Here is a 14,455-nt window from a genome sequence, read left to right on the forward strand (position 1 = left end):
CCAACGGGGCGGCCGTCAGCGCCACTCGGCCGAGCTCCGCGTCAGAGGTCAGTGACACGGCACGGGGCAGAGGTCAGTGACATGATCATACGACAGAGGTCAGTGACATGGTCACAGGTAAGAGGTCAGTGACACGGCACAGGGAAGAGGTCAGTGTCAGTGTCTTTTAAGTTTTATCAGTCAGAGATCAGTTTTGGTGACCTTACCTTTCACCTAGCTGGGGCAGCGTCACAGATCTGACACAGTTAGATGTCAGTTTCTGTGACCTGTCATGTGGATGACATATTAGAGTGAGACCGGAGAGAAAATGGCAAACGCTCTCGACATATGGCTGCGAATACAGCGATAGTCTGGCAGTCAAACTTTTGAAGGATTGTTATTAGAGATTGTGACGTAATAATATGGCTGCCACTGAGCTGCCATATATGTGCAGTGAATACGGGCGGCTCAAGGTCAAAGGTTGTTATTGTTTGGCGTGTGGCTCGAGAATACACGGGTCCTGTTGTTCTCAATTCTTTGAGGTATATTGATTACACAGACCCGTGACATGGTGTCAGAAGTAAACTGAACCCTTCGTGTTGATATTTTGCCTGGTTGGCATTGCCTTCATTACTTGTATTCTCACTATGAATCTTCGATCGCCAACCGAGTTGAATTTCGGGGCGGCAAATATGGCTGCCGAGTGGGCAAGATGGAGCCGAGACTGGCAGTATTATGCTGCGGCCCGTGAGTTGGCTGCGAAGCCTATGGCGGTGCAGCTAGGGACTTTCTTTAATTGTGCAGGTGTCAGTGCACAAGAGATCGCGACACATTTTGAGTGGCAGGAGGCGGACGGCCTTCCGGCCCTCCTGGCCGAATTTGAAGCCTACTGCAACCCACGACGAAACGTCATTTTGGAACGTTTCACGTTCAACACCCGGCAACAGCGTCCGGATGAGAGTGTGACAAGCTTCCTGGCTGCCCTGCGCTCACTGGCGGCTACTTGTGAATTTCATGACGTGGACGACATGATTCGTGACCGCCTGGTCATTGGTGTGCGCGACCAGGGGACACAGCGCGCTCTTCTTCGTCAGTCGAAGCTGACGCTGCAGGAAGCGATAAATATTGCCATCTCCGAAGAGGCGTCAACACGTGACCAACAGAGTATGGCCGGTGCGCGCTCAGAAGAGCCGCAACAGAACACTAATGATGTCTGCGCAGTGTCCCAGCCGGTCGCACCCCCGTCTTCTGTTACGGTGAGCGCCCAGTGCCGCTTTTGTGCCCGGGTGCATGTGATGAGACGGACACAGTGTCCCGCGTGGGGCAAAACGTGCAACGTGTGCGGCGGCCAGAATCATTTCTCCGGAGGGATAGCGTGCCCACGGCGACGACCGGCTGGAACCAGTGGCGCAGCGCTGGGCGCCGCGGGAGGAGCTCGTGCGCCTCGACAACGCCAGTTCGGGTCTGGAGACGGTCGGCGCCGCCCACCAGACGGCAGTGGGCCTAGAGTCGCCGCGGTACAAACGCCTGAAGATGAAGACCCATACATCGTGGGCGCTGTTTTCGAAACAGGTATGGACCCCTCCAGGGTATACAAAACTATGCACGCCGACAATGGGGAGTCTATCAGATTCCTGGTTGACTCCGGCTCCCAGTGTAATGTTATCGGTATCAACGAATATGAGCGAGTGTCAGGTGACGTCACCCACAGGCATTTGCAAAACAGAGTCACTCACCTGCGCATGTATGACGGGTCTGTGGTAGCAACAGTGGGAAGAGCCCGGCTAAGTCTGTACAAAGGGCCCGACAAACGACGTGTAGTGATTTTGTGCCGTGTAGTCGCACAGGATGTCACCCCGATCCTCAGCCTGTCATCATCCATTGACCTGGGCCTTCTTCAGGTCAATGATGTCGACCCATTGGACTACGTTCCCCATGTATATAGAACCGACAGCGCCCCTGCCGTGCCGACACCGACTTCCGCGGTCACAGACACGCGACAGGGTGGGACTATGATCGGACAGCAGCCATCTTTGCTGACAGCTGAGACCGTCCTCCGCGAGTATCATGATGTATTTGACACATCTTCGATCGGGTGTGTGCTGAGTGATTATGCGATCGTCACTGATCCTACGGTCCGTCCGGTGGCTGATCCGCCGCGTCGCGTGCGTGTACATGTTCGAGATAAGCTGAAGGCAAAGCTTGATGATCTGACAAAGCACGGTCTGATTACCCCAGTAACCAGCCCAACGCCGTGGGTCTCTAACCTGGTGGTTGTAGACAAGCCATCTGGAGACATTCGTCTGTGTCTAGACCCAAAATCTCTCAACGAGGCGGTGCTGAGAGAGCACTACCCGACGCCCACACTTGATGAAGTGACCTCTCGCCTTAGTGGTGCCAAGGTGTTCTCTGTTGTAGACGCCAGTCGAGCCTTCTGGCAAGTAGGACTGTCAGACGCATCTGCCAACCTGTGCTGTTTCCACACGCCCTTCGGCAGATATCGCTGGGAACGCCTCCCGTATGGTATAAAGTCGGCACCAGAGGTGTGGCAGCGAACGATGCATGAACTGGTGAGCGGTCTTTCCGGTGTAGAGGTGATTGCGGACGACTTTGTCATCTATGGCTGTGGTCAGACGCGAGCAGAGGCGACTCTGGACCACGATAAGAACCTTCTGGCATTTCTCGATCGCGCACGCTCCCGTCATCTCCGTCTGAACCCTGACAAATTCAAATTTAAGGTGAGTCAGGTGAAATGGATGGGTCACCTTCTCAGCGATCGCGGCCTACACGCCGATCCTGCCAAAGTGCAGGCCATCACTGATCTTCCTGCCCCGACATCAGTAATCGAGCTCAAAAGATTTCTTGGCATGGTGGGATATCTGTCTCGGTTTGTGCCCAACATTTCCGATGTGCTGCATCCCCTACGTCAGCTGACTCATCGCAATGTCGGCTGGTTCTGGAGTCCGGCTTGTGAGAAGGCATTCCAAACCATAAAAGACCTTCTGACATCGGCGCCGGTCCTCTGCTTCTATGACCCCAGGCGAGAAGCGACCGTACAGTGTGACGCCAGCAAAGCCGGTCTAGGCGCGGTTTTGCTTCAGGATGGACATCCCGTCATGTATTGTTCGCGTTCACTTACTGCAGCAGAGCAAGCGTACTCTCAGATCGAGAAAGAGCTGCTCGCCATAGTGTTTGCAATGACCCGGCTCGATCAGTTCGTGTATGGTAGGCCGGTCACAGTACAGAGTGACCATAAGCCGCTCGAGGCCATCATGGCAAAGCCCCTAGGGGATGCTCCTCTTCGGCTTCAGCGCATGCTGCTCGCACTGCAGCGATATGACATAACCATAGTGTACACTAAAGGATCGCTAGTGCTCGTGGCCGACACCCTGAGCCGAGCAGCTCTGCCTGAAACCAGTCAGTCGGCGTGTGCAGTGCAACTTGAAAACGTTGATCTGACGAAAGGCGTTTCGATCTCCCCCCAGAGACTGATGAAGCTGCGATCAGCTACCGCCGATGATCCCATTTTGTCTCAGCTGCTGAGGCAGCTGCGCTCTGGCTGGCCGGCGCATCGCCGAGACGTTCCTGAGCTTCTGAGGGGCTTCTTTCCGTTCAGGGACGAACTGGCCGTGCAAGACGGACTGATCTTTAAAGGCCGGCGCCTCGTGGTTCCTTTCAGTCAGCAGCGAGAAGTGATAACTGAGCTGCATCGTGCTCACATTGGACTCGCTTCAACCCTTCGACTTGCGCGTGAGTGTGTTTTCTGGTTGGGTATGACCAGCGCTTTGAAGGAGACCATCCTCAAATGTACAGTGTGCCTGGCACATCACCCTGCTCAGTCTAGGGAGCCCATGATGTCACACGAGCTGCCAGATCGTCCCTGGCAAAAGATAGCTGTTGACTTGTTTGAGCTGAACGGTGTAGCATACAGCGTTTTGGTTGACTACTACAGTAATTTTGTCGAAGTTGATCGGTTGGCTTCAATGTCAACTACCAATGTCATAAAAGCCATGTCAGCTCAGTTCGCGCGGTATGGGATCCCAGAAACCATTGTCAGTGATAATGGCCCGTGCTACGCCAGTGCAGAGTTCAAAGCATACACAGATCGTTTGGACATTGTTCACTGCACTTCGAGCCCGAGCTATCCCCAGTCAAACGGGAAAGCCGAAAACGCTGTTCGCACGGTAAAGCGCTTGTTCAAAAAGGCACTCGAGTCGGGCGGAAACCCACAGTGGGCTCTCCTTGCTTGGCGGAACGTACCGACGGAAGGTATAGGTGTCTCTCCGGCACAACTCATGTTTGGTCGCCCTGCTCGAACTTTCGTGCCTCAGGTGCGCTCAAATTTCACGGCACCCGGCTCCCCAGATGTGTCGCGCGAATTGCTGCAACGAAAGGCTAAACAGGCGACATACTACAACCGAGGCACTCACTCTCTCAAGCCACTGGAAGCGGGCCAGTCCATCCGCATGCGGTTGCCCGGACAGGCTAGATGGTCACTCGGTGTGTGCGTGAGGCCACTGACCCACCGCTCGTACCTTGTGAAGGTGAATGGCGTGTTTTACCGCCGGAATCGGCGGCAGCTTCTGGCTGGAGATGTGGGCTCTGATGTGGACTGTGATGAGCGAAATACTCCAGTGCGTAACCCACCGGTACTGAACTTGCCTGCTTTCCGTTCCCGGGAACAGGTGCCACGCCCTTTCCAGAGTCCCTCATCGGATGAGGCAGGTGACCCACAGGTCCCAGATATGCCTGATCCCCTGCTGGCGCCTCCAGTTTCAGCGCCACCTGATATCCCTGTCCGTCCCGCTCCCTCGGCAGTACAAACGCCTGTCCGCCGATCGTCGCGCGAATCTCATCCGCCAGGGTACCTGTCTGACTACGTCACTAAATGAGAAAGGGGCGGGGTATCGGGTATCGATGGAACTTGTGATGTCGTGTGTTTGCGCAGTTAAAGGTTTTGTGCTTACATGCCGGTGGAAATTGTGCTATCGTTGTGTGCGCATTTTCCCTGTTTGGGCTTACCCGTTCTGCATCAGTGTTTTGGGTGTTCTGACGCTCGTCTTCGCGTATACTGCTCAATGTTCAGAAGCTATGTTCATTTGCTGTTCCTGTTCGATGATGGGATGTAGTGCCTACTGTTTTGGCGGTAAGGAAAGGGAGATGTGACGTAATAATATGGCTGCCACTGAGCTGCCATATATGTGCAGTGAATACGGGCGGCTCAAGGTCAAAGGTTGTTATTGTTTGGCGTGTGGCTCGAGAATACACGGGTCCTGTTGTTCTCAATTCTTTGAGGTATATTGATTACACAGACCCGTGACAGAGATGTCAATCGAATACCAATTTTTTGGTATACCGTTACCAAACCGATACCAACTCGGTATTTGGTATTTCAATCCTAATGTGTTTGGTATTTTGTTGGTATTATGAACCCTTACTAATGTATAAGAAGCTAAGAAATTGGTAAAAAGTTGGTATTTCCCTCATCTTTCAAAGTTGGTTCGGTTTCGGTATTTCCCCACGGTTTTGGTTGGTATTTGGTTTGGTATCGGTATTCCGGTTTTCTGTAATTGACATCACTAATTGTTATGATTGCTGTTGCCTGTTGGATCAGTCATTTTGCCAAACTTCCGTCAACTTTCTGCATTAACTTCAACATGTTTCATTGATCACTGGGACAATGCTTGAGTCAATGCTCCCGGACAGTTTTAGAAAGATCCTGCAATGGCGAAACACAGAGCAGCGGCGATAAAGTCGGAGATGTCCGAGAATACACTCGTTACCGGCTCATAACGAGCTGGTGATGGACTGCCCATAAACCGCTTTCCCTCCTAGTCCAGTGCCGGGTCTGAGTGTTCGACAGCCATCGCAGCAGCAACTGGTCCGTATCGGACTCTGGCAAAGGAGGGTTAGCCCCGCCGCGTCATCCGGCGGCTCCATCCGGCCCCCGAGCTAACGGCCCGCCGAGTCAGCGGGAGGGGGACAGCCTCCGACCCCAGCCGCTGCGCCGCCCATCCTGACAAAGTTTACCGCCGAACGAGCCGCTTTGATCGCCGGGCGCCCGAGACCTGCCGCATCGTGCAACGCCGGGACCGATGAATTTTTCTCTGTCCCATTGAGAACGCCAACGTATTGTGATTTGAGTATTCTTTGCTCGGACGCTGTTTACCGAAATTCGTACCGTGCCAGTGCACAGTGGGGATTTTTCCGATCTAGCGCCTATTAATTCAAAAAATATTTTTTGGATTTTTGTTTATTTTTTGTGTCAGTAGGGCTAAGAAATGTCTGAATTTTTAATATATGGCATTGTTTTATCTGTATGTCCACAGCAAAACTAGGAAAAATGCGCCTAAAGTTCACACTCATGCGTGATTACTCAATGGGCTCAGCAAGGCCCGAAAGTATAGCTCAATTTCATTGTCCTGTCCTGTTGGTTTTAATCTTGCGAGGTCTTAAAGTTGCATATCGTCTGAAAGGCACCTTTATTAGGAATGGAATGGCAAACAGAAAGTATGCCACAACCTTACTAAGGTCACAAAAATGCCCTTTACAAAAAACCCTTACAGACACCATATTGAAGGAATGGTATTCTAAATAAATGTAGGAAATCAACAATGTTCTCCACACTTTTCCACTCCGAAATATATCCTATCGAATTTGCCACTTTCTTCTGCGCAAGACAACGCCTAGTTTGGCTGCCGAAACTTGCCTGAACACGGAATATTCACATTAGAGTATCTTAACACCCCACTCGAGGAGCGCTAGGGCAAACAGCACGATATAGGTATGTTCCGGACATAGGCGAATAATTTTACTTCGTGATTTATATGATGCATATTTTCTGAGACACATTCATTAGGAATAGGATGACAAGCGTAAATTATACATACCGTAACCTTATTAACCATCGCACTTGTGGGGAGGGGGAGGGGGAAGGGGTCGGATAAAACCCCATGGTTTTCCGCAAATTACTCGCACAAAAAGCGGCCGATCGCGCCGAAACTTTCGTTACCCTCGAGATCATCAATTTTACATCTAACCTAAAAATTTCATGACTCTGACCCAACTGACCTTTGACCTGTGGCATATTTCTCGAGACCATGTTTGGCCGGAATCGCGATTCGGCGTATGCCAGCTCACATTATCCGCGGTTTCCAGTCTTTTTGTGGTTTTAAACGTTCAAATATGTGAAATGATGTTGGTGCCATGCATAATGGTGGGAGTTAAGGTCACGTGAAGGTAAAGTCAAGGTCATTGACCTTTTGATGACCTTGGTTCACTTTTCGAGTTTTACTTGTTTCTAGGGTAGTTTTTGGTGCTGATTTCGATTTTAGCAGCCATTTGAATATTTACGAAGTAGTTCTAGTGCCTTCGTTCCATGTTACGAAGCTATCAGTAGTAGGTGACACTTCTATGGATGGCCGGCAGGACGCCTACTAATTGATCTAACGTGACCTGACCCGACCTGGCCTAAATGCATAAAGACATCGTCTGTGATCAAAACTAACATGAAATTCGTGATCAGTACCCCAAAATACCCCGTAACACCCTAACTTTGCGAAGTTTCAAGAGGTCTCGATTTCCCAACTTTAGTTGGGTCATTAAACTGACTTGGAAAGTCAGCTTATGACTTTGGACTTTGAAATTGGATATATTCGGCCTAATTTCGTCATAGGCAGCACGCTTGACTTTTCCGCGAAGCTCTAGCTTGATCAGGGGCCAAACGGCTGAGCGGGGGGTCCAATTGAACCCCCTATACTATGTTGATTATGCACATTTACAGGTAAAATTCTCACCAGGACACACCAGCCAACATCTGTGCATAATCTGGCTACAATTCTACCTATGGTTTGCCCTCTACGAATAAATACGTGCTAGATTGGAAAAATCCCCACTGTGCAGTGTGACGCTTCGTCTTACCTCGTGCCATATCGATCACCTTTCAAAGTTATTCACAAATCGCTGGCAGTTTTCCTTCCAACATTATGCTTTTCATGGTATACGATGCGTAACCATGGCGAGGATAAGTGTGAAGAACTAGCATCCGAAGGGCGACGCGGCGCCGAGGCCCAGCCAACATACAGGGTGTCCCATAAGTTCGTTCTCACATTATGTTTGCATGTGAAACAGAGTACATTGCGTTTTGATATATTTACGACCCCTCAACGTGCTCCCCATTTAATAGGCAAACACATGAATACATGCTGCGGCATGCCAACCGGCATGTTTGGCTGCATAGCAGGCTTAAAGTTAACCCAGACTGACTTGACATGCGCCGTGAGCTCCTCGAGGCTGGAACAACGCTACGCTTCGACGAGCCTCAATTTCAGCATAAACAACAAATTTTTATGAAATTTTGATCCAATGAGGTGCCTGGCATGTGATCTTGCCAAAAACGCCTGTCACAGTCTCCTTGCACCGCTTTTAAGCTTTGCTTGACCTGTGCACTGATGCAGTGAAGATGGGTCTACGACCTCCCGGATGCCATTCTCTCCTCTATAAATATGTTCATACTCGCGGTTCGAGTTCAGCTTGAGGGCTGAAACTCCTCCTAGATGTTCTTGGAAAAGCATTCTGCTTCCCAAAACTGTTTCTGGGTTGCCACTTGCAACTTGGTCAACTCCAGAACGCCTATAACCCCACAACACAGTGACCCTGTCCTTTTGCATAGAAACATAACGAGACGAAACGGAGGCCTCCTCCTTCGCCCTTATGGGGTTGTTTTCGGGTTTGGACGGGTGTTTCATCTCGAACGTGGACTAGTTAGTCCTGATGACCTGGTTGATGTCATCAGCCCTCTGTTTTGTTTAGCCTCAGGCATTACGAAACTCATGTTTGGCCATTTTTAGACGTTTTTGACTGTTTTGTGCCCTCCGGTAAGCAAAGCTTAAGTCACCTTGAGTTATGTACCCCGAAAGGACACTCTTAGACAGTCTCGGTACCGGGCTGATGCCGCCTCTCTGCAAAGCTCCCGCCGCCAGATACCACCATCCGGCGCGGCCCAACTTGGAGGTTATCGCACAATTTGTGGCGCGCCGCTAACTCTAAGTCATTTGGTGGGGCGCGAACTAGTCGAGATGAGCCTGTTCGATCGGCCCCAACTCAGTCGGTACTGCCGCGAGCGACAGCTCCCGGGTCACTGCATGATGTAAACGGCGTCAGGACGAGCTCCGGACATTGGCCTCAACATTGAGATGAATCAGTGAACTGCCGAAGCCATCAATGGAAAGGGATTACCTCGTATGTAACGATACGGCGTGATATTTTTACAAGTGTCGCATTACGAGTTGAGCTAACTGTTTTCGAACATATCTATATGGTAGAGGCAATTATCCGTGTCTGATTTTCGATATGGCTAACAGTTATGTAAGCGCTATACGTATGTAAGCAATAACCATAGTATTATTCACAAATCACGATTTTATGAATCAATGTGGGTATTAAGGATGTGTTCGAAATTTGAATGCTATTCTGCGTATTTCTCGAATCACAATCAGATTCAGCTCACGTCATAGTGTTATCGCTCGGACAATTTACGAGCACGTATTTCCAATGGAGGACGGTCGGCTGAAATAGATAATCTATTACAATTACCGTCATCCCGTTGTTTCCTCGTGTTCGCGGCATGGTAACGCATATCGCTCCGGTCCAGTGCCTCTCAGATAGCTCGTTCTGCTCCAGTGCAGTGCATCCCCGGCACATATTCCAGTTCCTCCCCCACACGCGTCTGTGACCCAGTGCCTCCCCGACACACGTCTGTGAGTCTGTGACCCAGTGCCTCCCCCGCACACGTCTGTGGCCCAGTGCGTCCCCGACATATGTCTCGGTTCAAAAAGCCCGACACATGTCTGTAACCCAGTGCCCTCCCGACACATGTCTGTGACCCAGTGCCCTCCCGACACATGTCTGTGACCCAGTGCCTCCCCGACATATGTCTCGCTTCAAGAAGCTCGACACATCTGTGACCCAGTGCCTCCCGACACATGACTCTGGTTACCACCTCCCGGCACATTGCTGTGTTTCAGTGCCGCCGCGCTGGCTTCACCAGATGGCAGACAGGGAAGTGGCGCTGGGCGGCAGCGTCGTCTTCAACTGCTCGGCGGCCGGCCAGCCACCGCCCACTGTCTCATGGACCTTCAGTTCAGGTGAGTAAGCAGCGACATGGTGGACGGATCTCTCTCTCTCTCTCTCTCTCTCTCTCTCTCTCTCTCTCTCTCTCTCTCTCTCTCTCTCTCTCTCTCTCTCTCTCTCTCTCTCTCTCTCTCTCTCTCTCTCTCTCTCTCTCTCTCTCTCTCTCTCTCTCTCTCTCTCTCTCTCTCTCTCTCTCTCTCTCTCTCTCACTCTCTCTCTCTCTCTCTCTCTCTCCCTTTCTCTCTCTCTCTCTCTCTCTCTCTCTCTCTCTCTCTCTCTCTCTCTCTCTCTCTCTTTCTCTCTCTCTCACTCACTCACGTGACTATCTCGCACTAATGCGCACACGCGTGTGCCCTTTAACGCCATACTAAAATAAAATAATGTTGGTAAGACAATTCTTTGTATGACTGTGTACATAAGCGCTAATAATTATTTATTTCACCGGATATAGATATGAGGCACAAGCATTACCACAAATGGCTTTTAGCTGCGGCATGAAAATGTCAACTGGACGCCTGAGCAGCCAAGAATAGGCCAACAAAGACACTAAGCATAATTGGCCATCTTCCTTGATAGCGGACGCCGGACATCACTACAGTAGTTTTGAGATAGCCTATCTGGCTTAAGTGGTCCACTCATGTTACCAACGCCTATTTACCATACCGTATAAGCAATTCTATTTCACGGTGTCTATTGGAGAGTAGTGCTGGATCACGATATGCATATAGTACAGATAGGATCACGATATACATACGATATTATAGTCCTCAGCTGGCTGGATCAGCTGATGGATCAGCTGGCCGGACTTCGCTCAGTGGAACTTATTTGACACCATTCTGAATCGTGGCCATGCAAGTGACTCCAGTGTACTGTATTATTGAGCCGGTGCTGTTCCGCGCCCAGCCGGCCGGCCGCCGGCCGCGCTCCGGGGCTCCGCCGACGGGCGGCTCTCCGTCGGCGCCGACGGCTCCCTGTCGCTGCCGACGGTCGCCGAGACCGACGGCGGAGAGTACGGCTGCAGCGCCGACAACGGCGTGGGCGAGCCGCTGCGGCGCGCGGCGCGCCTCAGCGTCACCGGTCAGTGGGCGGCGACGGAGCGCCGGAGACCACAGCGCCGGACAGTCGGGGGCCACAGGAGACAGTCGGGGACCACAGAGGACGGTCGGGGACACAGGGGACGGTCGGGGGCCAAAGGGGACGGTCGGGGCCACAGGGGACAGTCGGGCCACAGGAGACAGTCGGGGACACAGGGGACAGTCGGGGACCACAGGGACCACAGCTGACAGTCGGGGACCACGGGGGACCGCCGGGGACCACAGGGCCGCCGGGGACCACAGAGGACCACAGAGGACCGCTGGGACCACCGGGGACACAGGGGACAGTCGGGGATCACAGAGGACAGTCGGGGCCACAGGGGCCGCCGGGGATCTCCGGGGCCACAGGGGCCGCCGGGGATCTCCGGGGCCACAGGGGCCGCCCGGGCCGCAGGGAACAGTCGGGGTCTCGGGGCTGCGGGTGTGGACTGAGGACGGTAACCTCTCCCAGTGACAGTTGTACTCTGTCATCTTTCCAATACACATGCGTCCTGTGTAGTGTGAACCCTCTCCAATCCCCGTCTCTATCCCGTCGTTGGCCGTGTATGTATGAGCTTTCATCTGTCGCCTCTCCCAGTGACCGCTTTCCTCAGTGACAGCCCCCCCCCCCCTCCTCCCAGTGCCGGCCCGTTTCCAGCAGCGTCAGAGAGCCGTCTCGGTGGTGTCTGGCACCGCTCTGCGGCTGACCTGCGCGCCGTCAGGTGACCGGCCGCTGCAGCTGAGCTGGTACCGGCGCGGCCACCTGCTGGTGACCCCGGCAGAGCCCGGCGGGTCTCCGGTGACCCCGGCGGGCGGAGAGGCACTGGTAACGGCCGCGGACGAAGACGGGACCGTGCAGGTAACGACGACCACGGACGGCTCCTCCCAGCTGACACTGACGGCGGCGCGACGGGACGACGGCGGCACCTACACGTGCGTGGCACGCAACGGCCACGGCGAGGACAGCACCACGTGGCACGTGACGGTGACAGGTGAGGACTGCTGGCCACGGTGAGGACTGCGCCGCCGCCGCCGCTGGGGATGGCAAGTGGCAGATGCAGGCCGAGTCTTATTGTGGTAGGGAGTTGTGATGAGCACTGAGGTCTCGTGGTCCGGTGACGGCCGCCCTCCGGTGGTAGCCGCGCTCTGCTGGCGGCTGTGGTCCGTGGACTGGTCCGGTGACGGACGCGGTGTTTCAGAGCGGCCGGAGCCGCCCTCCGACCTGCGGCTGGCGTCCGTCACCTCGCGCTCCGTGCTGGTGGCCTGGTCGCCCGGGTACGACGGCAACAGCGCCGTGACGCACTACTTGGTGCAGTGCGCCGCCGAGCCGCCCGCCGGCCGAGTCTGGCAGGTAACCGGGACGCCGCGGCGCTCACTGCCCCGCTGACCGACGGCTAGGGGCGGCACTCAGGCGGCGGGGCACCGGCTGAGTGCTGCAGCCATGGGAACACACCCTGTCAAAGGGCCAGGTGTCAGGAGTCTGGACTCAGCTGGAGAGTACGTTATATCTTATAGAATAACTTACTTGGGTCAAACGGACAAAATCCTATCGCCATCCTATCGCCATGCATCATTTTTCTTTCATAAATCATCATACCATTACCTATAAGTGAGTCACATTCCCCACTTACATCCAGGCCCCTTCTTTATGCTTAACCTTATCGTTAAAGCACATGCTTTAACGTTGATAATATGATCCGTTTTTGTTGTGTTGTGAGTTGTGGACTTGTATGTGCACTGTGCAGCTTGCATGGGTGCAATGAGCTTATGAATTAAGAAGCATGCTGATAAAATTGTTGATAAAAACCGCGAATTATGCCATGAATTAAATATCGATGGTGTTTTCAATTACAGTAGCAATATGACTGCAGAATATATCTTGTGCGGCAAAAGACGAAATACCTCACTGAACGGAATATCACACTTGCTTAATGCTTTTATTGCTTCATAACCGATTAAAGCCCTAGTTAGTTGCTGCTCAACCAACCACACAGTTGCTGCTGCCGGATGTGCCGTCCAGCCTGCCCCGTGTCCGTGTGTTGCAGCTGGGAGTCAATGAGACAGTGTCGGCGCGGCAGCGGAGTGCGCTGGTGGCCGGCCTCCAGCCCAGCGCCTCGTACCGGCTGCGCGTGTTCGCCGTGAATCGGCACGGCAGCAGCGGGCCCAGCGGCGCGCTGAGGGTGCACACCGAGCCGGAGCCGCCCGGCGGGCCGCCGCTCGGCGTCCGGCTCCGGCCCGCCGGGCCGCGCACACTGCGGCTGGCCTGGAGCGTGAGTGACCGCCGCGGACGCCCAACGGTGGGCTGGGTGCGCTCCCTCCGCTAACAGTGGGCTGGGTGCGCTCCCTCCACTAACAGTGGTCTGGGTGTGCTCCCACCTCTAAACAGGGTAGTCGTAGTGTTTCACGGCACGGCGCTACAGCGCGCTGCGCGCAGCGGTGCGTAAGGCATCAACAAACTCGGACGCTCGCAACGCTGGAGCGTCGAGCCTTATTTGTCTCAGACGCCGCACCAATACAGCAGCGCGCTGCAGCGCGCACTAGCGTCGGGGGCCGGGTTTCGGGGCTCGCCGCATGCCGCAGTTGGCTGATCACAGCGAACCCTGGCCGCCCAGCGCAGCTATTTCGCTGGTCGGGTGCCGGCTCACGCTCATAATACATTTGAACACGAAAAGAGAATTAACTTTTCTAATCACATGTCAACGCACATTTGTTTGTTTGTTTGTTTTGTTGGGTTAGGCCCTTTCGGTCCAATGAGACCATTTCAGAGCCGGGAGGATGATAGGATATAGGGGGAGACATTGGTCTGGGCAGACACCCTAGTGAGTCGCCGGGGCTGAGCCCGTCCAGAGGACAGGCCACCCAGCCCCAAGGCACTCACTGCACCCGGCTACGGGGTGCGCTCCCTCGGGAGCAGCGGTGCCGCTCCAAGAGCCCGCATGAGATAAAGTTGCCTGTCCAGCCCGGAGGGGGGTTGCGGCGTGGAGAAGGATTTCAGTATCCTGAGGATAGAAGCACGGAATGGTGAACGCACATTTTGAACTGACAATTGATCTTTACGTTCGTCGGTGACAGCCTCAGACGGCCGGCCGGCCCGCTCGGCTGTCTGGATAGGTAGGCTGTTCCGCAGTACACCTGTGTACAGCGGCCCAGCCTACCCACGCCAACACGTCCCTCACCAGCACGGCCCGTCGCTGAAGTCCGAGCCCGGAGCCTCTCGCCAATTCACCGCGTGGCGCGTGCTTCCGCAGATGAAATGCTCCTGGCGATATTAA

General features: G+C 53.8%; 2 protein-coding genes across 2 annotated transcripts in view; both read left to right on the forward strand.

Moving 5' to 3' along the window:
* Positions 1-561: 561 nt before the first annotated feature.
* On the forward strand, positions 562-3,576 carry LOC122364376. The gene is made up of 2 exons (XM_043334685.1): positions 562-1,551; positions 3,465-3,576. The coding sequence occupies exons 1-2, from the start codon at positions 627-629 to the stop codon at positions 3,497-3,499; spliced, it is 960 nt and encodes a 319-aa protein (XP_043190620.1). The 5' UTR covers positions 562-626; the 3' UTR covers positions 3,500-3,576.
* A 5,480-nt stretch (positions 3,577-9,056) lies between these two features.
* Positions 9,057-14,455, forward strand: part of LOC122364377 (Down syndrome cell adhesion molecule-like protein Dscam2) — a 223,022-nt gene continuing 217,623 nt past the window's right edge. Inside the window, exons 1-6 of the mRNA XM_043334686.1 lie at positions 9,057-9,084; positions 10,005-10,124; positions 11,014-11,187; positions 11,825-12,175; positions 12,383-12,534; positions 13,229-13,363. Of these exons, the coding sequence (XP_043190621.1) occupies positions 9,057-9,084; positions 10,005-10,124; positions 11,014-11,187; positions 11,825-12,175; positions 12,383-12,534; positions 13,229-13,363 (960 nt within the window). The remainder of the gene's footprint in view (positions 9,085-10,004; positions 10,125-11,013; positions 11,188-11,824; positions 12,176-12,382; positions 12,535-13,228; positions 13,364-14,455) is intronic.

The sequence above is a fragment of the Amphibalanus amphitrite genome, unplaced genomic scaffold, assembly GCF_019059575.1.
Source record: "Amphibalanus amphitrite isolate SeventyFive unplaced genomic scaffold, NRLGWU_Aamphi_draft 000673F_arrow, whole genome shotgun sequence".
In the NCBI taxonomy this organism is placed as follows: Eukaryota; Metazoa; Arthropoda; class Thecostraca; order Balanomorpha; family Balanidae; genus Amphibalanus; species Amphibalanus amphitrite.